This window comes from Melospiza melodia, chromosome 27 (genome assembly GCF_035770615.1).
Source record: "Melospiza melodia melodia isolate bMelMel2 chromosome 27, bMelMel2.pri, whole genome shotgun sequence".
NCBI classification, from domain to species: Eukaryota; Metazoa; Chordata; class Aves; order Passeriformes; family Passerellidae; genus Melospiza; species Melospiza melodia.
This window is the reverse complement of record NC_086220.1, coordinates 9,928,886-9,954,921: the sequence shown is the minus strand read 5'-3', so window position 1 is coordinate 9,954,921 and position 26,036 is coordinate 9,928,886. Positions and strand designations below refer to the sequence as shown.

General features: G+C 50.6%; 1 protein-coding gene across 1 annotated transcript in view; it reads right to left on the bottom strand.

Annotated features, from left to right (window-relative positions):
* MAN1C1 (mannosidase alpha class 1C member 1) overlaps window positions 1–26,036 on the bottom strand; it is a 49,824-nt gene that overhangs the window by 11,842 nt on the left and 11,946 nt on the right. Inside the window, exons 2-4 of the mRNA XM_063177630.1 lie at window positions 20,734–20,830; window positions 3,044–3,159; window positions 1,556–1,636 (exon numbers count right to left, since the gene is read on the bottom strand). Of these exons, the coding sequence (XP_063033700.1) occupies window positions 1,556–1,636; window positions 3,044–3,159; window positions 20,734–20,830 (294 nt within the window). The remainder of the gene's footprint in view (window positions 1–1,555; window positions 1,637–3,043; window positions 3,160–20,733; window positions 20,831–26,036) is intronic.

The following is a 26,036-nucleotide window of genomic DNA, read 5'->3' as shown; positions in this document are numbered from 1 at the left end:
ACCAGCCGTCCTCTCCTTGCAGCTCCTGGCCAAGAAGGATTGGTGGTTTCATGGCTAAGCTGCTCCTTTTGCACTGGTAATGCCTCAGTTTTGGGCTTTCCACTCAAATTGCAGCTTATGGTGCCTTGCAGCACAAAGCAAGCACACACAATTATTTTGGGACAGAGTGATACCAGCACTAATCTTCGCTGCAGAGATTAGTCCTGATCAAGAGAAGCCTCTAAGTGACTTAGGAGATAAAGCACAAGCCTTTTACCTCTAGCCCTGTGGTGGTGGCTCTCAGAAAGCAGGAACTCGTTGCTCTAAAAATACAGCACTGAGGAAAGCTGAGCTCTCCTGTGGGCTCTCAGACCTTTGATACTCTCACAGGGAAACAGGGGGCTGGTTCAGAGGGGAAAGCAGGAGCAGGGACTGGGTTCTGCCTTTCAGTGACACTGGGTAAGTGACAGGCACTGCCCCAGCTGCCGATGGGGCTCCAAGGGGTCACTGCTGGAGTTTGATGCTTTAATGTGGTTTCTCTTTGCTCTGTGGATCTGAAACCTGCTGAAGTTGTCACTGAGGCAGACTCTGAGTTGGGGCACTGAGTCTTTGAGGGTTTTCCCTGGAGGGAAAACCCAGAGGGAAGTTATGCCTGGAACACATTTGAAATACAGCTGAAATAAAGAGAGCTGCTCTGGATCAGTGGTGTCACTGTGCAGGAGCCATCTCACCTCTGTGCTGGGGCTAATGAGCTCTCATTTAGGGCCAGTCCTCACACAGCTACCCCTGAACCAGAGTTTCAGACTCCCAGGACAGTGTTAATAATAATTAATAACATCCTCATCTCCCTGCAGATGTAAAATTCCATCCCAGGAAGGGCAGTGGAGATGAGATCTCTGCCCCAGCCAGGGCTCCACATCCACCCCAGGGGCTGAGACCCCAGCCCTGCACCCCAGCTCAGCAATTCCTGCTCCAGGGGGATGTGGGGAGCCCCTGCCCCTCCCAGTGCCCTCCTTAGCCCGAGGCAGGATCTGGGATGGTGTCTGATGGAATCTCACCCGACTTGCCGAGAGAGGAACAAGCACAGAGACAAAGCTCCTCTGCAAATGGCATTTCCCCGGGGAGCAATGTGTCCGACTGCAAACGTGTCTGGCTACAATTGCCCACAGGAGGGAGGGAAGATCCCTGGCAAATGAGCCGTGCACGGTGTGTGCAAGGTAATTATTCGAGGCTTAATTAAGGGAACATTAGTGGCATTTCCATATTCACAAAAAGGATGGGTTTAGCCTGTTGTTAAGGGGGGGATTATGTGATGCTCTGGGCAGGGCTCTCAGCTGGTTCCTGGGGCTGTGGGGACTCTGTGGGGACACTCCAGGTGCTGTGGGGACACTGCAGGAGCTGTGGGGACACTGCAGGAGCTGTGGGGACACTGTGGGGACACTCCAGGTGCTGTGGGGACACTGTGGGGACACTCCAGGTGCTGTGGGGACACTGCAGGAGCTGTGGGGACCCTCCAGGAGCTGTGGGGACACTGTGGGGACACTCCAGGTGCTGTGGGGACACTCTGGGGACCCACCTCCTCTCCAGTCAGGTAGTAGGTGGCCAGCAGCCCCCCGATGTAGCGGATGTTCACCTCAAACAGGGAAGCTTCTCCATTCTGTAAAGACAAAGGACAGCCCTGAGTGCAGCACAGCCCCCAGCCCTGTGCCCATCTCCCAGCTCTCTGTTTGCTCTGCAGGGACTGGGGGAGCCTGGAGGGAAGGGAAATACCCAAACTGCCCCATTCATCACCTGAGGCAGCACCTGGGGCAATCACAGACCCTCCTGAGCTGGAAGGGACCCACCAGCACCACCCTGGCCCTGCCCAGACCCCCAACAATCCCACCCTGGGCATCCCTGGGCACTGCCCAAGAGCTCCTGGAGCTCTAATCCAGCCTGAACTTCCCCAACACAACTTCAGGCAGATCACTGCCCTCGGCGTCCAGCAGAGCTCGTGGGTCCTGCAGTCCCTGTCCTGCCTTTCTGCACTGTGAGAGCTCCTTGTGGAGAGGCAATGTTGAATTAATTTCCCCCTGCCTCCCTTGCTGTGCTCCCCGACTCCACTGATCAATCCATAGCATTCACTCCTGTCTTTACAGATCAATCTATTCTGCAGGCCAAGATTAAAAGCTTTTATGAAATCCAGATAAATTATCTCCCAGTTGATTTTGTCCCTTGTTTATCGATTCAGTAACAGACTGAGACCATTCACCAGATTTATCAGATGTGGGCTGCCTTTTATGAATCCATGAATGCCAGTGGTGCCCTCCCAAACGATGCTTCTCTGAAAAGGCAGCTGCAGGCATTGTTCCCGTGGGAGAACCATTCCTCACAACAACTAGGCTGGCACTAAACAAATACAAGTTTAAGCTGCACTTTGGTTTTAGCATTCTCTGTGGGTGACACTGATGAGATGCCATCAGCTGGGGGTGAGGGATGCAGGGGCAGAGGGGGGACAGCATCCTCAGCTGCCAGCCCTGCACCAGAGCCCAGCACAGCTCCAGCAGCCCCAGGGAGAAGCAGCCCTGGCTGTTTCCACAGGTGATGCTGCCCTTCCTTCCAAACCCTGGCTCCCCTGTGCTCCCCCTGTGCTGCTGAGGTGTCACCAGGTCCCAGCAGTGACACCAACAAAGGGCCCAGACAAGGAGAGCTGGGTTTACAACCCTGATCTAATTTAATAAGAAAATTTAATAAGGAAATCTGGTTTTATGACAGGCAGACATTTACCTGAGATGAAACAGAGCTTGTTCTTTGGTGAGCAGCGTTTCCTTGGAGTGTGTAACAGTGAGAGTCTGTTTCCATAACCCAGAGCAGAACACAAGAACCATCAAACACTGAGCCCTGTCAGCCAGGTGAGGCTGATCTGCTGGCCCCTGCTGCAAACTGGGGTCATCCCTGCACTGCCCCTTTGCCTTAGGAGGACAATCAGCCGAGTGGATTCTTCCCCCCCAGAGCTGTGGGGAGGACTGTGCTCGGGGCTGGCAGCTGAGGTGGCACAGGCAGGCATTCCCAGCAGCTGACTCACCACGTTCAAGTCAAAGCTCTTCTCCACCCACTGCTTGGCTTCCTGGAACTCCTCCTCGAGCTCCATGATGTACAGGGTGTCCAAGGCGTCGATCACAGTTGCTCCTCGAAGGCCTCCTGTGTGGCACAAACAGAGCAGAGGGATGAAAGCACAGCTCTGAGTCAGCCTGGGGGCTGGCACGGGCACAGCAGCTCCCAGAACCTGTGCTGGGGGGCACCTTCCACCCGGGCTGCTCAGCCCTGCTCACACCATTTCCACAGGAACTTGTGGGGGTGTTTGCAGGGGTCCCAGGATGAGGGAAGAGATGGGAATGCTGACTCCATGTTTCAGAAGGCTTGATCTATTATGATATATTTTTATGACATATATTTCTTATGATATATAATATATTACATATTATTCTTATTATATATTATATTATTCTATTATATATTTTATGATATATTATATTAATATATAAAATAAAAATATATAATAATATAATCATTCTTATATATTATATTATTTTATGATATAATTTTTATTATATATATTTCATTATATATATAATATTACATACTATTTAAATTATATATTATTACATTATATATTTTATGAAATACATTAATATATATAATAAACTATATAATATAATTCTTATTACATATGATTTTATTATATATTTTAATGATATATTATTTTATTATATATTTTTATTATATATATTATCTTATTATATATAAAATATTATTTTTATTATATATATTATATTAAAACTATACTAAAATAACAGAAGAAAGGATTTCATCAGAAGGCTGGCTAAGAATGGAAAAAGAATGATAATAAAATCTTGTGACTGACTGAGACAGTCCGAACAGCTGACTGTGATTGGCCATTAATTAGAAACAGCCACATGAGCCCAATCCCAGATGCACCTGCTGCATTCCACAGCAGCAGATAATAACAGTATATTATCTGTTATACAAACAGATAATCAATGTTTGTATTTTGTACCTGAGCTTCTCAGGAGGAAAGATCTTAAGGAAAGGATTTTTCAGGAAATCCCATGGCTACAAGAACTCCCCAAGGAAGAGCTCAGGGCCCACACCTGGAGCCCCCAGCCCCAAGTGCAGCCCTGCCTTGGCTCAGCAGAGTCTGAGCTCTCTCCAAGGCACACAGGGGCTGGGTCTGACTCTGATGTGACCCAGACAAGGGCTCAGATCACCCATCCCGGGCTCCTTCCCCCTCTCAGCCTTCCTCTCCCCCAGGGAAGGATCCTGCCTTATCTTGTTGATGCTCCAAGATTGCAGTTTTGACACTCCTCAGCCAGGCAGCACATCACTGCTTTAATAAAAACCCAGGCAGGAACTTTGCTGCTCCACCACGGATTGCTGCCTCCGGGATGCTGTCTGCATCAGAAGCAGGGCTGGGGGAGAGCAGGGAAGGCACAAACAGCCTCCAGAAATGCATTTATTCCTGCAGGCTGGGAAATGGCCATCTCCCTGCAGCCGCCTCCAGGAGCAGAGGGTGGACGGAGTCAAACAGCCCCTGGATCAACTGGTGGCCTCTGAAAATCAGCTGGGCTGAAGTGGGCCTGGCGTGTTTGCCAAAAGCACTGAGCATGGAAAACAACAGCGTGGCAGGCAGGGCTGCTTTCATCAGCCCTAATGACTCTTCAATATTAATGATTATGTGGTTTTTATACACTTTCCTGTTAGCGGGGAGAGACGTGACAGGGAGGCAGGGAGAGCATGTGAGCAGGGAAGGAAGGGCAGCGGCACCTGAGGCACAGCTGCTGCTGTGATACTCAGAGAGGAAAATCACACTGCTGGGCTCGCCTTAATTTGATGATATAATCAACAAAAGCTTTCCATAATCTGCAGAGAGACAACGAGGAAAGTTGGATTTGCTCAAGCTAAACGGAGACAAAGAGACAACAAACTCACCATTTTCTGGGATGATTAATTGAAGTGAGGAACATTGCTGGGATTGACAGAGCCTTTTATGTTTTTAGCAAGTCAGGCCTTTAACTCTGGGGACTGGGAGCTCTGCTTGGAGAGGCTCAGCTCTGCTGCCTCTGCCTGACAGAGTGCAGGGCAAACCTCACTCCCTGCTGCTTTGCCTTTGTGTCACATTAAACATTTGTTTTAAACATTCCCTCACCCTGTGCATCATCAGAGGAACCCGGGGCTGTGTGTTCTGTACCAGGGGCTGGGCCGTGTTCCCTTTTTTCTGCAGCAGCTTTGAGGAGCTGCAGGTGCTCAGGGGCTCCTCTCCTGCAGCCCCAGAGCCCTCTGAGGCCAGGAGGGGCTGTGTCAGCCCTGCCCTGGCCAGGACAGAGGGCACCCAGAGAGCCCCTGAGCCCCAGCCTGTGATTTCTGTGCCACAGGAACATTTCCCTCCTGTCTGCTCAGAGCTGGAGGGAGCTGCAGGGGCAGCTGTCAGGATTTGGTGTGTGCACACCTCAGCAGCTCAGGGCAGCACCAACACACCCAGCTGGCAGGGTGGTGACACCTCCTGCCAGCTCTGTCACAGCACCAGCCCCTCTCTGCACCTGCACATTAAGGTGGGAGGGCTGCAATCAAAGGGGAGGCAGCTCCAAACCAAACCCAACCCCTCTCTGTCACTCCTGACTCTTGCTGACACCCTCATCTCCAAATTGCCGGTTTCAGCCCGACTCTGAGGGAGTGTTAAAGCAGGAACCAAGAAACCCCCACCAGAAACCCCTGACAGAAACCGTGCTGGAAGTGCCCAGGGCTGGGAGCAGGACCAAAATCTGAGATTGTCTGTCCCAAACCCAAGTGTGCCATGAAATCCCCTCCTGATCCTGCCCCAGGCTGGCTGGGGTGGGGACACCTTCACCAGGGACCAGGACAGGGAGCTCAGGAGGATTCCAGGGCGTCTGGGGACGTTCCTGAGTGTCACAGCAGCTCTGTCCCTGAGTGATGACTGGGGAGGAGAAGCAGCAGCTGATGGCAGCAGACAAAGGTTCATCTCTCCCTGAGCTGAAGGAGCTGTGCCACCCTGGATTTGCTCTTTTGTGCAGCAGAAGAATGGAGAGAGGAGTGTGGGCAACAAGGCTGCTCTGTTCCTGCTGCCGCCCACCCCAGGAGCTGCACCAACCAACACTGACTTCATTGACACAACTGGGGAAAGGTGCTGGGTGGAGAGGAGCTGCCATTGATGGCTTTGACTTGTTTTGCTTCGTCTTTTCTTAATTTTTCAATTTTTTTTTTTTTTTTTTTTTTTTTTGGTGGGAGATGACTCAGGCTCTAGGAAGAAACCCTGCCCCAAATGAAAAACCTTGGGGTGAGGTGTTTACAGGCTGGCATCTCCATGTCCAAGCCCAGACTCACCTGCACCTGCCTCTTCCAACACCTGAACAAGTGGCCTAACCCCAGCACCCATCCAGCCCCCAGAGTTTAGCAAAACTCTGATTTTCCAGAGGGGAGCAGCTGTGATGGGAGGGATGGAGAGCACTGCCTTCCCTCTTCCCAAAATAGCCACCATGGAATATCACAGGCCAGACAAACCTGAAGGGCTCCCAGCTGCAAGTCTGTGCCTTGAGAGCCTCAAAAAAAGCCCCCAAAGAGCCCCTCAGCAGCTCAGAGTGGGTCTGAAACAGCCTTTCCTCAGGAAGGAGAGCTCCTTCCAAAGGCTCTCCTGGACCCACCACACTCTCTGTGCCTGGGCATGGAGAAAAGGACCCTGCAAAGCCCCCAGACCACAGGCTGGACCCTCCTGTCCCACCAGCCTTGCTTTGGGCTCCAGGGACCAAGGAGGAGCTCAGGGTGTGCCTTTGGGAAGGCGAGCACCAGGATGCCCAAGCAGCAGGAGATGGGAGCACCCTCACCAGGATCCCCAGCACTCCCTGATGTCAGGGCTCAGCTCAAATAAAATTATCCTTTCACAGGCTGGTTTGGCTTGGAAGGGGCCTTAAAGATCATCCAATTCCAGCCTTCCACTAGGAAATTCCTTGTGCTGTGTCCCCCCTGCTTAGAGCCACACTTAGAGTCACATTAACCTGTGCTTGCCATCACTGCCTGCCCCAGGGAGGGAGGGAAGCCCACCCTGACCCCACCAGCCCTGCAGCAGGCAGAGAGCTTGGGGAATGGCATCTCTAACGCCCTGAGCCTCAGGGGGCTGGTGCTGCCATTTGGCAAAGAGCCCTTGATGAAGTGACTCAGTGAACAGAAACCAAATCCTTCATTTCCAACAAAGCCGTTTCCAATCCGCACAGTGACGCTTTGTGCCAACGCCTCGGATGAACAGCACGAGCCATTAGGAGGATATCAGACTTAATCTTGCATGCAGCAGGACTCTTTAAATGGCACAGAACAGGGGGTTTAAACAGCTCTTTGCTAACTTTAATAACAGAGTTTACAACTGAAAGGCAAGAGCAGAAGGGGGAGGAATTTAGATCAGCGCAATGTAAACCCAGATCAAAAATGAAAGGTCTTGACTCCCACTGTTCTTATGTCAGATCGTGTTTGTCAAAACAGAAATTAGTGCTGAAACCTTGTTTGGAATAAAAATTAGGATGCAGTTACTATGAAACACGACAAACTTGTTAACTGCCAAGGCCCAAGGGGCTCTGGTTGTTTACCTTCATCTCCTGGGGTACAGGGGCGAAAACACGAGATCCCTTCCCTGCTTCTGCTGGCTCAAGGCTCCAATTAAAACCAGTGCCCTGGTACAGCAGGAGTCTGAAAAATTACCATCTCCAAGTGCTGCTTTTCCTGTTCTTTTTGGTCCTTTTTCTCCATGACAGGGCTTGGAGAGCAGCCTGAACTCCTGACATTTATCCCAAATGTGTGTGAGAAGCCTGGGAGCTGCCTGGGACCGTGCCACCACACGGCTCCTGCCTGGTGGCAAACTGTCCAATTCTGGGAGAAATCCACACACACAGACGTTTCACACAGCTCAGGATTATCTTGGCAACCAAGTAAACTGTGAAAATCACTGGAAAAATCTGCCCTGCAGCCAAGATTTGCCTGTGCAGAGCGCTCCAGGCCAGGCACAAGCAGAGGCTGGGAGCCTGAGCTGGGATCTGGGCTCAGGCCAGAGCTCCCTGTCTGGCCTTCAGCTTCTCCTGCCAGCCTAAAAAGCAGGAGGAATTTTCCTCAAAGCATGAAAAGAAAGAGGGTTTAAAACAAGAGAAATAATAATGAATTTGTCCACTACATCCAACCTGTTGTCTCTGCTCTTCCCAAGCACTTTGCAGCATCCATCCATCCATCCATCCATCCATCCATCCATCCATCCATCCATCCATCCATCCATCCATCCATCCATCCCCCCTCAGGAACGGTGCAGGAGCATTCCCCACCTGTGATTTCCAAACATTTCCTCCAGCACTCACCCCAGGGATGGGCACTGGAGATGAACTCCAGCTCCAGTGGAAAATCACTCTGCCCCCACTGCAAGGATCAGATGTCAGGGATCCCCAGGACAGGGCTGGAACCACTGCTCCAGCTGACAGAGATTAGACAGAAAATCCAAATGGAACTGGGAAATGGGTTTGCTTTGCAGGGAGAAAGAAAAGTGCTCAGTTAAATCCACAGTCAGCTCATTACAGCCCTTCAGCTGCCTGTGAGTGGTACCTACTGCAGATGAAGGCACAAACACCAGACCTGAGCTCCAGCCCTGCCAGTGCCTTATTTATTGAGTTTTTTGTCTGGGAACCTGATAGCTGTAACACAGAGTAACTACATTCCCTTTATTTAAGAGAAACTAAACAAATTACATCTGAGCAACAAGGTAGCAGAAGCCAGAGATAGAGGGGACAAAGAAGCAGTTCAGGAATTAGAAAAGATCTATTTCTTTTTGTATCAGCACATTCTCTTGCAGAGTTAGGGAAAAAAAGTCCATTAGCTTTTGAGCAACCTCATTTTTCTCTGCTTTCCAAATAAACCACTGCACCTACACTTCAGGGACCTCATCAAAAACCACTCCATGGCCAAGGTTATTTTCCCATCTTCCCCTCATTAATCTTCCTCACTCTCCTCTGCAGGTATTGGTCAAAGGGTCACACCTGAGTGCTCTCCGTGCCCTGATGGGCAGCAAAGGCCACCAGGAAGGGTCACAGGCAGCTCTATCCCTGTCCATCAGTGGGAGTTGCCATCCATGGGGCTCTTGGGGTCACATCCTGTGCTGTGCCCCACCTCACACCCCAACAAACCAGCCCCCATCAGCCCAAAACACAATTTCCCCCCATTTTCAGTCCCTGTTCTGTCTCCTCCCCTTCCCCACCCTGGCAGATTCAGCATTCCCAGGATGCTGGCCCTGTTTTGAGTTACCAGCTCTTCAGCTATCAATCCTGGCCCTGGAGATGAGGATTTCCACACAGGCCCAGAGGAAACAGGGATCCACTGGAATCCCATGCATTCATGAGCCACAGGACATCACTCGCACCGTGTCACCCTCTGAGCTTCACACCAAACCAGCTCCAGCTCCCATCCTGTTCGTGCAGGGTGCTGAAGTCATATTTCCCCAGCTAAGGAAAGGTGAGAGGCCTGAAAAGATGCTCAGCAACAGCAAAATAATCCATCCTGCACCAGGCTGGGAGGCAGCAGAGCCCCCAAAGCTCCACTGCCAGCCCAGGCTGAGCCTCCCACCCAGAGCACAGGAACTTTGCAGGCTGGCATGAGGGAAATCACCCAAACGTGTGGCTCACACGCAGCCCAGGCTGCTCTTTGCTGTCGGCAGCAGAGCTCTCCCAGCTCCTGGGGAGTGCTAATGAGTGCCAGCTCCACCTGCAGCACGCAGCAGCCTCGGCATACGGGCTGCACAGGTAAAGCAGACTGGCAGCTTCAAGTGCTGCCTTTTAGGCTGCTATGATCAAATTTAATAGGGAGCGTGTTCCAGCTGGAGAAGAAATGGCTTTTTTGGATTACAAACCACTCATGTTTTTCAAATATCAATTTCCCCTGGAGAATTAAGGCTATCATTCAGGCTGGAGCAGCAGTGGCAGCTCTGCCCTGATGCAGCGATGGGTGGGAGACACAAAAGAGAGCCTGGGCTCCTTTAGGGATGTGAGAGGCTGGGGGAACAGGTTAACAATGCCCTTATTAAGCACTGGGAAAAGGAGAAGAAAGGTGCTCAGCACTAAAATGAGTCGCTTGTCACAGCAGCAGCCCCTCAGATAAGTTACTTCCTTCAGAGGGACGGCAGAGCAGACGTGTGATAAGCACCTTTTGCCGACTGATTCTTAAATGTTTAATACTTGGCAGCACCCCCCAGTTTAATCCTCTTTCCCCCAGCTCCTCCAACCATCTTTCAACGTTTAGCGACGCTCCAACAAGCAGCTCTGCTTCATCCCCGCACGACTCCAGCACCTCCCGGAGCTCGAATCAAACCCTTCCTGCTGCAAAGAGCCAGGCAGGAGGGGAGGCTGGCAGCACAGTGCCTGCCGTGGCACAGACGCTGCAAACCCACTCTCCACGTGCCTCCCATCTGTCTCCCGTGACACACGGAGCAGCTCTGCGGGCCAGGGAGGGCTGGGCAGGAAATTGGAGTGATAATCGCTGAAATGCTCCTCTGGGAGGGAAGGAGCTCCCCTCCTGCTCAGTGGGGCTCAGATGCTGGCCAGCAGAGTAATCACTCCTGACAGAGATGGGCCATTTGGCAAGGCAGGAGCACTGCTGGGAGGAGCGGTTCAGGGAGGTTAAGCACAACACAACAGCTGGGGCAAGGCGCTGCTGGTGCCTCCCCGTTCTGGGCGTTTGAAATTAATTTTGGAGTGGTTAAAGGTAATCTGATTATATTCAATTTATTGCTGCTCCACAGCCCTCCTGGAGGACCTGCAGCATTTAATGTGAGGGGTCCCAACAGGCCCATTAAAGCAAACACACTCGTCCTACCTGCAACCATTATCCTGCTCTGCCAGAGCCACAGGTAGCAGTTAATGAGCAGAGCTGCTAATTCACCTCACAACTCAAAGGGGAGATGCTTCATTACAACAATCAGGAGAAGGTGCCCTTCTGCCTCTCCAACACACCTCCCCAAAGTGGCAGATGTGTTATGACAGCACAGCCTGGAGCTCCTGACAGTGATTTTCCCTCAGATCTGGATGGGCTCTGCAGAACAGGCACCACGTTGGAGCTGGGGCTGTAAAACCACTCATCCCTGTCGTGGTTTTATCCACAGCCCGCCCAGCCCAGCAAACGTCACCTCCCAGAAATTATCTGGCCCTTAGCACCAGCCCAGGTGGGAGAGAATTCAGAGAAGAAGAAACCAAAGCACCCTTTGCCTCAAAACGAATAAACAGATTAATTGTGCTGTTCGTTATGGGGCCTGGCCATGCTGAGAACCCATGGGCTGAGCTTGGAACCCTCATAAACCACCCGTGGAAGGATCTGAACACATTTTCTGTGTGCATGCAGAGGGCCAGGAGAATGCAAATGCTCCATTACCACCAGCACAAACACATTAAGGCACAGAACTCCATCACTCGGGACCATCTGTCCCCGCTCTTCCCTCATTGTTAAAGCCACACCAACAAGACCCCAGCTGAAAGCCTCCAAATGCTCTCCAGCATGCTGCTTGACAGGATTAGATACCAAAACAACCTCAGCAAACTGGGGAAACAGGCAGGGATGCAGCTCAGTGAGGCTGCACAGCGCGTCCTGCCCCGGGGAAGCACAGCGAGCCGTGAAGCACAAGGGAGAAATGGTGAGGCAGCACTCAGGAAACCATTGCCAGGCTGCAGCCCAGGAAATGCAGCTCTCACCAGCCACTTCCAGCTCCAACCAATGATTTCCAGCTCAAACCAACCAATTCCAGCTCAAAGCAATGATTTCCAGCTCAAACTGAGGACTTCCAGCTCAAACCAACCAATTCCAGCTCAAAGCAACCAATTCCAGCTCAAACCAACCAATTCCAGCTCAATGCAATGATTTCCAGCTCAAACCAGCCATTCCCAGCTCAGACCAATGATTTCCAGCTCAAACCGAGGATTTCCAGCTCAAACCAATGATTTCCAGCTCAGACCAACCATTTCCAGCTGAAATCAACCATTTCCAGGTGAAATCAACCATTTCCAGGTGAAATCAACCATTTCCAGGTGAAATCAACCATTTCCAGCTGAAACCAAGGATTTCCTGTTCAAATCACCAATTTCCAGCTCCAATCACCAATTTCCAGCTCAGATCACTAATTTCTCACTCAGACCAAGGATTTCCAGCTCAAATCACCAATTTCCAGCTCACACCAATGATTTCCAGCTCAAATCACCAATTTCCAGCTCACACCAATGATTTCAAGCTCAAACCAAGATGCTGGAATGCTGGAAAAAGGAGCAAAGCCCACCCCAGGAGGAGCAGCAATGCCTCACACAGGAAAGGGCACAGATTCCCCTTTCCAGCAGCATTTGGAGACTGCAGAGGGCAATGCCAGCAGGAGGAATGTGACCTGCAATCAGAGCTGGGCAGGCCTGAGGCTGCTGGGCCCCCGGAGGAAACTGGAGATGCTGCAAAGCAGGAGAGGGTAAAAGCACTCAGCAATCCCCAGGGGGAGGCCAAGGAGCCACAGCTGAGCTCTGCACAGAGAGGGGTTAGCCACCAGGACCAGAGGCAGAACTGTCCCTGCCAGCACCTTCCAGCTTTTGGGAAGCACTAAACGACCCCAGACTGCTGACTCTGAGTTTTGCTGCTCCCTGGGATGAGTGGGAGCTGCGGGTCTCCAAGAAGATGCCCTGGAGAGGCAGCAGAGTGATGGTGAGGGAAGGAAAAGCTCCAGGAAACGTTCCCTGCTGGCTCCATCCCCTGCAAACCTTCCCCAGAGCTCCCTTGGTGACAGAGAACATCACAGCTACAATTTGGGATGTACACACAAAAGTCAGGAAATTAAAAATGCTGGTTCCCACAGCAACCAGGAGGGAGCCTGCCAAGAGAGAAGGAATGTTCTAGCCTAGGCAAAAGGTGTCAATTTTAATGCCTGGAGGTGACTTCCACTTGCAGCTGCCTGAAGGAGACATCCATGAACGCTCTGCTCTCCTGCACGGGCAGACCTTGATGCTCAGGATTTGTTCTGGATTCCTTCTTTTCCTGGCAGACACAGCACAGACTGTGGAGCTTGGAAATGGAGATGAAGCAGAGCTGCAAACTCAGCCCTGGATGCTGGGATCCCCCACTTCAGAACTCAGGGTTTGTGTTTTCCCACCCCAGAGCAATCCTGGTTCAGAGGAAAGCACCGTGCAGAGAAACAGGAATAAATTTGGTGCTCTTAACCCTGTGTTTGTACCTGAGAGGTAAATTCTGGGTTTATTGAAATTAGTAGGAAACAACCTCTGCCTTTAGAACTTCCTCTTGAAACGCTTTCATTTTCCTCCACTGAACTTTTTCTTCCCTTTTGGAGCTGCATATAAAGTGTGCTAGGGTGCAGAAGTGGTGTTGGGAATAAAACATCACAAGCAAGAGGAACAATTTTAGTCAGTCCAAAAAAAAAAAAAATAAAAAAAATCCTCACTGTGTTTCACACGGATGCCTCAAGCAAAGGCTGAGGGATTTCCTTGAACCTCCAAAAAAATCCTCTCCAGAGACAGACACAATCCTGGGAGGCTAAAAGGAAGCACTCTGTGAAAGCATGAAGGTCTTGGAGTGACAAATGCCTGCCACAGCATTCTGAGCACACAGAGCCAGCCCCGAGCAGGGACAAATCTGAGAGCTCACGTCCTGAGGGAGGGAGTTAAACCCACTGATTGAGCGAGATAAGGGACTCCTCTCCCCCCAAAAGGCAGCAGAGATGGAAAAAAAAAATATCAGAAACAAGCACCTGGAGAAATTACAGAGGAAGAAATTCAGTAGCAGGACCCATTTGATATATGATCTCCTGGAGGTGAATGGAAAAATGTCAAAATCTAACACTAATCCAGATGAATATCCAATGAGATACATAATGAGGGTGGAAAGAAACCTCAGCAGCAGCACAAAATGATGTGATAAAGCAGTTAAGTTCTAAATGTGAAATCCAACACAGCAAAGCCAGTTTGGAACCTGCTTAATCTCTTCAGAAGTTTCAGCAGCAGAAACCAAGTGAATTAAAACCAAAGTAAGTGGGTTTTTTGCTGTACAGTTTCCATCTCCTCTGAATAAACAAGGGAAAGCTAAAACACAGAGGGATAAAGGTAAGAAACCCTCGAGTCTCAAGATATTTCCAACATTAAAAGGCATAGCTAAAAGTGTATTTTTTAAATATTCTTAACCTGGATTTGATGGAGCTCCTGGTAGTGCAGGGAGGGCTGTGGCTGCAAACTCCTCCTGGAACAGAGCTGGAGCCAGAGAGGGTCAGGCTCTGCTCCCAGGGAACAGGGACAGGACAAGAAACGGCCTCAAGGTGTGCCAGGGGAGGTTCAGGTTGGACAGAGGGAAAATTTATTCCCTGAATGGGTTATCAAGCACTGGAACTCCTGGAGTCACAGCCCTGCAAGTGCTCAGGAACATCTGGATGTGGGTTAGTGGTGAGCACAGGGCTGGTGCTGGACCAGTGCTTGGATTTAAAGGTCCTTTCCAGCCTTAATTCTGTGATTCTGGCAAGAACCTCATCAAGAATCTGACTGCAAGCAGTGGCCCTGAGCACTCCCAAAATCCACCTTCAGCCCAAGCAGGGCATCAGGAGCCCCAGGTGGGGCATCTACCTCCCTAAGGAATCCCAGACTGGTTTGGGTGGGAAGTGCCCTCAAAGCCCATGGATCCCATCCCATCCCATAGACCCCATCCCATGGATCCCAACCCATGGATCCCATCCCATCCCAACCCATCCCAACCCATCCCAAACTGTGGATCCCACCCCATAGATCCCATCCCAACCCAGGCTCCCAGTGGTTCCCAGCTCCCTGGAGCGGGTGCTGGATGTTTGCTCAAACCAGCTGCAAGTGCCAAGCCTCCAACTCAGCTTTTGCTGTGGAGCTGCCACCAAAGGCTCCTAATCCAGAGCTGGATCTGTGAGCAGTCCAACTCCACCCACCCTCAGCTGGCTGCCTTTTAATCACACGCTCAATATCTCTCAAGATTAGACAATTATTTCCGCATAATTAGTGTCCAGAATGAGGCACAGGCAACATCCATAATGGGGTGCTTAAAGAAAATATTAAAAGCAAAGAGGGAAAAAATCTTAAAGACGAGCTCGCTGTGTTTTAAAATACACCCAGAGCCTGCAAAAAGGATTAAAAAATAGCTCCAGCCTGATTGTTCCCTGCGTGCTGCGCCACGGGGCTGCTCACGTGTGGCTCCCTCCTCATCTCTGCCCGCTCCTGTCTCACAGCCCACAGAGGCCCCACAGAACCCTCCCCACTCCCAGCTCTGCTCAGTTCTCTCCCTTTCCCTGCTGCTCTAATGGCCGTTTCTCTGCTCCTTGCTTTGTCTCCTCCTGCCCCGTTTTGCTGCGCCAAGCGCTCCCGACAAATCCCGCGGCGCGCTCCGCTCCTCCCAGGCCTCGTCGGGCTCCGGCCCCAGCCCGGGGTCAGGGGAAAGCTCAGGAGGCTGCTGAGGAAGCTGGGCTGATGGATGGGCTGGGGGAGATGAGCTGGAGCTCGCCCAGCTTGCTGCTAGGGCAGGTTGGGTGCCCAGAGCGCCCAGATCCCTCAGCCTCTGCTCCCCTTCTCCTTCCTGACTTCACTCCCCTGCTAAAATGCAAACCTAAGATGAGCCCACTCTGCTCAAATGACGTTTTCTCAACAGTCACTGCCCTGCCCAGCCCCAGAGCCAGGGTTTGATGGCAAGGTGGCCTCATTTGGAGGCCGCTCTTGAGACGTTGGGGATTTTTTTTCTGGTTAAACTTTTTAAATGAGTATTTCAAGCTGAGAAGTCAGCTGAGCCACTGCAATCAGATTAAACCCCTGGTTAGGGTCCAGCAGAGCCCTGAAGTTTGAGCCACCACTGCCAGCAGGACCCAAGGTGAGAGTGGAGTGGGAACAGATCTCCTGAAGGATTAATTAGCTTGGGAGTGATGTCAAAACAGGGGAAAAAAACCCAAAACAGGGATTAATGTCAGCTTCAAGATGCAGCCAGACTCCAGTGAGTTTGGGATTTGGAGCACATCCTGATTCCCTGCTTCCTGCTGCCAGGAAATAAGTTTGTTGCTGCAGATTTCACTGGCATCAAAAGCCAAAGTCAACTCAAAATGCCCTCCTGAAAATTATTCATCTGGGGAACATTACACATGAAAAAGATAAAAAAAGATGATGATGCCAGGGAGCAACAGAGTTCCAGCAACATCTTCATTACAAGGTATTTTTCTCTTTAAAGAGCCCATGGAGCCAAGCATCCAATGTCATGAGCAATAGGCAGCAGGCATAATTCAGCATAGAAATTAAAAGAACCATTATTATTATTATTATTATTTTAATCACATAAAAGGACTCTCCAGGGTTTTGCAATTTTGTGATCACGGGGAAAGAGACCCAGAGACAGAAGAGAAAAGGTGCAGTAAGCGATTGCACAATTGGAGGTTCCCATTTCTCTTCTGGTAGCTGGGATATTGCTGAATTAATATTTTCATTCAATTATCTCTGTTATATATTCCCAGACCAGCTCCTGTTGCTTCTGACTGAGCTGGGTGTGTCTGCTGCCTGCTAAATCCTGCAGAAGGAAGCAGCTCTCTGGGAAATGCTTGGCTCAGCTGGCCAGACTGGGGGCACCTGGAGATTTTGGGGTCCAGGACGTGAGCAGCTGCTGTTAAAAGGAGCTGCTGTCACAGGAGCCCTGGGGGTGTTAAATCCACTGGGGATTCCTGGAATACCCAATGGCATTGCTGGAATCTCCATCCAGATCTGAGCCTGGCAGGGCAGAGACAAATTCTGGTGGGATCTGCCAGGCAGAACAAACCTGAAGGTTCTGGAGCTCAGCTGTGTCCTTTCCAGAGGCCTCTCTGGATGCATTCCTGTGGTCACTGCTTTTCTTCCCCTTTTTTCATCCTTTGAGCCAAACCAGCCCCATTTCCAGGCAGCTGAGGCCAGTGACCTCCTGTCCTCAAAGCAAACAGCCCAGCCAAGGTCTGAGCCCACAAACACACAAACACAGCCATGGATTTTCCAGGAATTCCTCCAGCCTGGGCCCTGTCACCAGGCAATCCAACACAGGATGGCCCTGCTGCAGGCTGAGGTGCAAACACCTGCAGAAATTGAGCCAGGCCTCGTGCTGGCCTGGCAGTGCCCTGGCTGTGACAGCTGGCACTTGGGCAGCCTCCCTGTGCTGCAGAAATTCAGCATATGCTGAGAGCAGCAATGGCTGCGACGAGGCAATTCAGGATCTCAAGGCATGATATCGAGTGGGGAAAGAGGGGAAAAAAGGGGAGAAACCTGGTTAAGGTTTGCTATTTTTAAACTAAAATTAATAAACCAACGTGCATTTAGGTGGTGAGGAACGCCTAACAGCACAGCAGGGTTCCATATTTACTTGCTGTCACTGATTTCAGAGCAAATTGGCTCAGGGTATAAGTCAAAGAAAGATTCTTCTGCTGCCAGCACTGCACACTTCAAGAGATATCTGAAAATCAGGCTTCTCACCTTATCATTGTTAAAAGACTGTGCAATCAAAATGTAACTGACAATTCAGCTGATGCACGAGCAGAACGAGATGCCAGCTCACTCTCCCGTAGCTGCAGAAGCTCTGTAAAGCTATCAGGATTTTAAAAACATTTTGTCAGAAAAATAAGTGGCTCTGACAGAGCTGGGGAGTGGGCAGAATAATAATCCAGAGCTCTGGAGCTCAGGGTGACAGGTGCATTTCAGGGGCTGTGCCCTCTCCAGCAGCCCCAGGGAGGAACCCCTGCAAACACCACGGAATTTAATCCCTACAGCACCCAAGGCAGCAGGGCTGAGGTGCTGAGAAGGGTTAAAACAACTGCATCAGCACTGGGAGCAGAATTGGTGCCTGCAGATCTCCAGCCTCACCCTCAGCCTCAAGCTCAGCTGTGCCATTTTGCTTCAATGTTCCTAAACCACCTTGTTTGGGGTCTGGTTTGAGCAGTGCCTGGCATTCTGCAGACAACCCTGAACCTAAAATGAATTAATAATAATGATAATAAAAATATAAATAACAAACATAACAATAAAATAAATTAATAATTAACCCCCCCCAAGCTGTGCAGCCTTTAGGAGCCACTGGAACCTCGTGATGTGGGGTTTGCTCCATCAGAAATCATCCCCCACCCTCTGTGGGGCACTGTGCCCACTCCCATGGCACCATTTCCAGGGAAATCATCCCACACCTAAAGCCCAAACCGTGTTTACCCCACTGGAGGGCATGGGCTGGGCTGCTCAGCGTGGCACCTCTTACCACAAGCGTGGCTGATGAATAATTAATGCTGATGAAAGGAGCACAGCTTGTGGGTTTAGGGAAAGGGCTCTCGAGCTGCAGTGATTGTAAATGACAGCAATCACAGGAGTTCTGTGCAAATAAACTCTGGCCAGAAACGTGGGAGGATGAGAGAAACAGGAGCTGGAGAACACCAAGCACCAGCAGGAACATGAGACCAGATCACAGCGCAGGAGAGGGGGAATGCTGGAAAAACACCTGGGAAATGGCAAAGTTGGATTTCTGGAGAGATTGATGGGGCTGGGGATCCAAGTTTTCCTACCTGGGCAGGAAAATGGGGAGGGATGCTCTGTCCTGGCTGCCAGGAGGAGCAGGGCACTCTGCAGGAGCAGAATTCAGAGTTCATTTTTATTTCTACTTGGACTTAGAGGCAATATTTGATCCAGAGCAGCTCCCCCCGGGCTGAGGCTGCCAAGCTGGAGGCTCCAAGTGAGCAGCAGCACATCCACAACAGCAAATTCACCCTTCAGGAACTTGATTGCTTCCCATGCACGCAAACACACTCGAAAATAGCCCCGAAAAAGGTTCCTCCCCTCCCACATGGAAGCAGCTGCACAGAAATCTCAGCTTAATATTGACATTTCCAGCCTGGAGAGCACCCAGTTTGCCTCCTCTCCAGCTGGAGCTTGGGATAAAAAGCCACTCGGTGTGACAGGAGGGGGAATGGGCAGCAGTGCAGGGCCACAGGGCCCTGTCCTGGCTCCTCAGAGGGACAGAGGGCTGCACCAAGGGACTGCCTGATGCTCTCTCCTTCAGAGGCACAGCCAGGAGGGGGAAAAGCCTATGAAAAGGCTGAAATGTACCACGGAGCTGCTTTTCTGCAATTGTCTGCAAATCCTCGTGCTCCAAAGCATTTTTTTCTTGAGAGTGCTCACGGGCACACTGCAAACAAGCATAAGTACTGTCAATTGTTTTAGCATGATAAATGCATTTTAAAGCTTTCAATATTTTTGTCTGTTTACTGGCACACTCCTTGAGGAATTTTGACAAGCTTGCCAGAGTGGAAGAGCTGCAAAATGCTTCAGCTTGCTCTGAACTCCATGCAGAGCCTCCAGTAAGGAACCTGGCTGCTGCTGGAGGGGGCTGAAAGAGCAAAACAAGGCCAAACCCACCCAAAGCAGAGCTCCTGGCACACAGGGGCTGGCCAGGGGCAGGGGCTGCTCACACCCAGCCTGTGACAATCCCAGACCTCCTTCCCTGAGCCTCCACAAGGGTTAATGGGGTTCCTTGCAGCCCAGCCAGCTGTGAGCCAGATGTGCCTCCCCACCCCACAGCAAAGAACCTGTCCCTAATGTCCCATCTAAGCCTGCCCTCTGTCCCTTTGAAGCCACTCCTGTCACTCCACACCCTCCTAAATGGTCTCTCCATCTTTCTTGTCCTCCCTCAGGTCCTGGAAGGCCACAATCAGTCACCCCAAACCTTCTCTGATGGTGTCACAGACACCTGATGCCGTTTCCACCTTCACACATCCCTTCCCCAACCTCAGCCCCCAAAGCTGAGCAGGATGAGGGTTGGGCTCTGCACAAAGCAGATACCCTCGGGCTGAAAGCTCCCCCCAGGTCCTGGAGCTGGTGTGGAGAAGGACCTGGGCACCTACAGAGTGCAGAACAGGATGGGAGTGGTCTCCAAACGCTCAGTGCCACCCTCTGCAATCAGCTCACGGTGGCCTGCCCATGGAGGAACTCCAGGAGAGAATCTCTGCACACACATCCCTGGACAGCAGCCCAGAGCCCTCTGCACAGCAGGAATTCCCCAGGGATGGGAAGGGAAAGGAAAGGAAGGGATCCCCATGGCACAGGCTCAGGGAGCAGAGCAGGGAAATGCTCCCCGTGCAGAGCAGCAAAAATACAATTTATATCCCCAAAAGCCAACAAATACCCCAAAGCCACAACAAGTATCCCACCAGAATGAGCAGGGGAATAGCACTCAAAGTGGCTCACATAAAAAAAGATAATCTGCTAAAGAGTAAAATTATACAAGCCAGTTAGCACTGAGTATAAAGAGCTTTTAATATTGATTCACTCAATATTTCATGGAATTCACATCTTGCTCAACAGTGAAGAAACGAGAGAGAGAAAATGCTCAATTTGGTCAGGTCCCGAAGCCTACAAGCCCAGACAAATAGCAGCACTGTCAGCTCTGGGCTGGCTTCATGTTTTAATAAAGACACTTTCATTTTAGCACTGCATTTGGTGCTGGCTGTGCACAGAGAGGAGCCCCAGGCTGGGACTGGGAGCTGCCTGCAGGGATGAGGTCCCAGCCCTGGACAGGCACAGAATGGGGACTCAAAGCTTTGAGAGGGATGGGGTCAGAGCTGTGACAGGCACCTCCCTGCCCTGCTCATGTGACTTCCAAAGCTCAGGAAAAGTGGAACTGCAGCAGCTGAGCCCCACTCACCGAACATGTTCCCGATGTGGCCGTTCTTGGTCAGCGGGCGCAGCTCGTTCTTCCCCAGGGCGTACTGCTTGTAGTTATCCCAGGCAAACTTCATCATCTGCAAGGGCAAAGGCAGTGAAAACAGTCAGGATTTCCACTCCCGAGCTCCGGGAACCCACGGCAGTTTCCCACTCGCTGCTGAACCCATGGCCTGTTAATGAGAAAATCTTCATTCCCGCTGAACACCAGGAGCGGGGCTGCACCCAGAGGTTGGGAAGTCTCCAGTTCATCATTCCTGGGGAAGAACCTGGCACATGTCCCACCAAAACCCCACATTTCACCTTGGCCCTGCAAACCACGTGGGATTTGTAAAAAGCTGTCTCCATCTCTGAATTTCCAGCCTTTTTCAGAGGGTATTTCAGAATGGTTGTTAAATACAGCAGTATTTCAGAATGGTTGTTAAAATGGGCTAAGAATGTAAGGCCAAAGCTGATCCGTGCCTAAGTACAGGCAGGAGCTGATCTTAGGGACTGTACAGAGGTTTTCATTCTGTTAATTGACATAATTAATATACATTCACAAAGACCAAACCCATGACATTCTGTTATCTTCTCTCAGAACTCCACAGTGCTTTCCTCAGAGAGCTCTGCACAGGGGCTGGGTGATTTCTGAGCAACCCCTTCCAACTCAAACAATTCCTTTTGCGATGTTTGAGCTGTCCTGCCCGAGCCCAGCACCCTGACCTTCCCCTGAGGGCGGCGGGGCAGTGCTTGTGCAAGTTCCAACACACACACGTATCCCAGAGCAGCTCTGTCTGCCCTCCTGCCCCTCTGGGAGGGCAAATTAAACATGCAAGTGTCCTTTCTTCACCTGGGAGACACTGGGGCTTGTCAGATTCCAAGGAGTGCCTTAAACCAAGCTGCCTTTTCCAACCCCAGCCTGGCTCTGAGCAGCTCCAGCCCCAGCACTGCACTGACCTGAACATCCTTTGATCCAATTCCTGGCAAAAAAAAGATAAAGGGCAAGAGGGGGCTTCAGAGAACCAGCCATGTTCTCCAACAAAGATAAGAGAAGTCTGAAACACTTCCCTCAGAGCAGGCTTTTGAGGGAAAATGGCAGTTTAAACAAAATCCTTCCTGCACAGAGTGCTCCTGTCCCGTGTCTGCAGCAGGGCTCTGTTTCAGGATCAGGATCACAGGTTGCCTTGGTCTGAAATTCCTCCTGAAATTCCTCCTGTCATCTCAGCTCTCACTCTCCCCTCCAGCTGTGTGTTTCACAAACCCAGCATCACAAGCCCCTGGCAGTATCCTCCTTAATTAGCACAAAGCCACATCCCCCGATCCCCCCCTCCTTTTTAAACATCAAGCTTCCAAAGTAAAGTTTCCTGGAGCTGCTCAGATGGAGGAGGATAAACATTTGCTGAACTGATTGTTAACACTCAGGCTCCAACACCACCAGGAGATGGAATGCTGGACAAACAAATAAAGGCAATTTGGGGTTTAAAAACTCAGTGTGGGATGAATTAGTCAGTGGAGAACTAAATAATGACCCAGGGAGGGGGAAGAAACCCTCCACAAAATGCACTCAGACATGTCCCAGGCATATGACTCGGGGTGCTTGCTTCATTTTTGCCAAATCTCTTTTTGTTTTGTTGGTTTTTTTTCCCCCAGTGGCAGCAGATTCTAAACGGGAAGCTCTCATTCTCCACGAACACACCAGGGTGAGTCTGTGAGGAGCTCAGGCCTCTCCCTGGGCAATGCAGAGCCATTCTGTGTGTCACAGCTTGCTGCTGGAGCTGGCAGCAGGGAGGATGCCGTTTGTCCAGGCAGCATTCCCACATCCAGCAGCACCACAAGGAACCAGCCAGGCCCCTCCCGGGCTCCTCAGTCAGGGTGAGGATGGGGACCCACCCTCCTGGCACACAGGAGGGAGCCTGGACATGCACAGGATGTGGAAATGATTCTGTTTTCTTCCCTAAAACTCCCAACGCTGTGACCCTGAGTCAGCCTCATTTTAAGCTGAGTGTGAAATTTTAAGTTATTTCCTTCCCTCGACTCCTTTAACCCCTCCAGTGCACAAGGACCAGGGCACAGCTCCCTGGGGCTGCCTGCAGACACCCCCATCCCAGGGAGGGCATGGAAACCACCCAGGCCTCCCTTCAGCCTCCATCAGCCACGTCTATGGGGAAAATCTCTTTTTCTATCTCCTCATCAAGCCCGAGGCTCCCCAAAGTGCCCCACGTCCCCCAGGATGGAGCCAACACGTGAATCCCTCACCTGCCTCCTCAGCCATTTCAGCTGCCTGTGCCACACTGCTGTGAGAAATCCCCCAGCACAGATTCCTGCCCAAACCCTGCCTCTGCTCAGAGGCTGATGCTCAGGGATGGCAGTGCTGCCTTTGGGTGCAGCACACGGTGCTGGCTGCCTTGGAACCCTGCAGATTTGGGAGGCAGGATGCAGAACGTGGCAGCTTTTCCATCTCCCAGCACCCCAGAGCCTGCCTCTCTCCACTGAGGGCTCCAAAGAGCAGCAACTGGAACAGGTGAAGAGCCAAAACAGCATCTGCACCGCTCTGCCTGTTCTGGCTGCCTGCAGCTGCCTCTCCAGCCCAAATTTGGCTTCCAAAGCACTGGAGGGATGCAGCAAGGTCCTGAAAGGGGGGAATCCACACTCACAGAGATTCCAAATTCCAGCCTGGAAGGGAAGGGATGGACGCAGGAGGGAGGGGAATGTGTGTGGTGAGGCGTTCCAGGCTCATTTCTGATGAGGATTAGAAGTGAATATTTTATGAATTCTGGTCCTGACACGTTACAATACATCAGTGTTAACACTGTGCCATTTTGCATTTGAAAAATGGCACTGGAACCACAAAAATTATGGAAATAGATCCATAATTTCAGATTTTGTTCTCACCAGCGAGCCATCTGCCACCTAACAGACAATTATCTATTTGGGCCTGGTATTCTAAGCACTCTGGGTCTCAGCTGATTTATAGCAGAGACTTCCAAATTTATAAGTTAATTTGTCAGATTGCTCTTTCTTTCCTTTCACCTGCAAGTCACTTGTTACTTTGGAGTTTCAGCTGCCCAGACAGACAAGCCTGTATTAAAATCAATTAGAAATGACAAAACTGACCTCTGAAAACCTGCACTATCATTTTCACCCCTTAGATCCCCATCTTTTCCTGTGCTTTGCTCCATCCAAACCCAAAAGGGGCCTGGCTTTCAAGCCCATCTGCTTCACAGAGGCAGCAGCAGAACAAAAAGCATTTAGGGATGCTGTGACCCAGGTAATGAGGAAATGGGTCTCGGGATAAAAACTTGACCAAGAAAGTGTTTTCACTTTGAAGAGGCGTGCAAATCTTTAGCACATTTAATATCTAAACCACTCCAAATCTCTGGGCTTATGGACTTGCAAAAAGCAGAGAGAAGAGAGGGGAAGGAAAGAAGAAAAAGCTCCCCCCACCATCACTTGCCCTCCTTTTGTCAACAGGGAAGATTTCCAAAGGCAGAGCATTCCCAAACAGCTATTTGATTAGTTTTATCCATCTAGACTGGGATCATTAGTAAATGCTTAAAAGATGAAATCTAAATATACCAACCAATGAGCCCCTTTCAAGCACTTCCAAGGAACATTGCACAAAGCCATTATCTACACAAGATAACCACTTCCGTGCCTCTTCAGCCTCCTTCCTTCAACTTCCCTTCAAACACTCCCCTATAAAATATCAAAGAAATTCCCAGTTTGGGTTAGGAAAAAAAAGGAGGGCAGGGGGGTGAGTGTAATCTCAATATTTCTTTCTCCATTGTATTCCTAACTTGTTTTTTCCCCCATCTCTCTTCCTTTTCCTGCAGCTGGAGCAGATTATTTGTGCTGACAGTTTCCAAAGCAGGACCAGTTCTTTCCCACCTTTAACCTCCTTGCCCCATGGTAACCCTGTGCCACTTTGGGTCTTCCAGCTGCAGTAATGACATTTATTTTCCCCCCTCCTGTATAAAACATAATTTGCCAGATGACAAGAAAGAAGGAAAAGAGGAACTGTCAGTCTTGTAGGAAGAAGTGTGCCTGAACACATTGGAATAACTCATTTCTGTTTGGAATAATGGATGCATTTTTCCCTTATCAAACTTGCATAAACCTGTATAATTCAGGATCTGCTGAAAAGGTAATGAAACAGCATCATGTTTATTTTGTGTTGCTGCACATGGAGATATAAATACCCAGGCAAACAGCAGGGCAGAATGCTATAAAAAGGCTGGAATTCATTTGAAAACCTTTAATAGAAAGCTGAGCAACTTCTCAGGTTACTTCTCCGGGCCCGTGTCCCCGGTAATGCTTTTATGTAACAGCAAAATGATAACAAAAAGGCTGTGTGCTCACTCCAGAGCACGGAGATGTTCCATTTAGGCAGACACTGATAGCCAGAGCTGCCTCTGAAAGCCTGGGAGTGCAGAGCAGGAGGAGCTGCAGCCCCAGGGACGTTACCAAGCAACTCCCGCAGATGGACACCAACATTGACAATCCATCCTAAAGCAATTACACCTCATAATTAAAGATTACAGGAAACCCAATAGATCCCAACAGCAGCTCCAGCAGTTTAAAGGCACCCTGGCTAACCTGCCTGTTTTCCAGCAGCCATGTTCTGTCCTGCTGGGATGGAGCACTCGGGAACTGCAGAGATTTCCATTTAATGGGCCCTCAAACGTGGCAATCCAACATCCCCTCTCTCCTCCCACTTTAAATCAAACTCATCCCTTTAACTGATGGCCAAGGGGTAAAACCTGAGCCTGTCACTCCAAAGGAAGGCCAGGAGAGCACAAGCCCAGCTCCAGCTCTTTCCTCTCCACTGGTGACTCTGACACATCCTCTGGGCAGCTTCCACTGCTCCTCAGCCCCTCCAGATAAAACACAGAGACTGGGCAGGGTGGAAACATCCAGAGGGAACTGGGCACAGCAACGTCCAGAGGGAGCTGGACACAGAAACACCCAGAGGGCACCGGACACTGAGAGCCTGAGCTCACCTGGCCCATCAGGTTCTCCTTAAACACAAGATAAAGGCTCATTTTCCACACCCAAAGCAGCAGCCTGGCTACAGAGCTCCTCCCAGGGGCTCCACTCTTCCTGGAGGATTCTCACCCAAAATTTCCATCCCTGTCAGCTCCTGCCTGCAAACACACCAGCCGAGAGCTCAGGAGGAGATGGCAGATAGAGGAATTGCTTGCTACAGGCAGCTTTATCTGGAAAAAAACGTAACAGAGCAACTGCAGCAACAGGTGAGTCGGGCTTTGCTTTGATTTCTTTCTGGCAAACTCCTTCCCAAAGCTG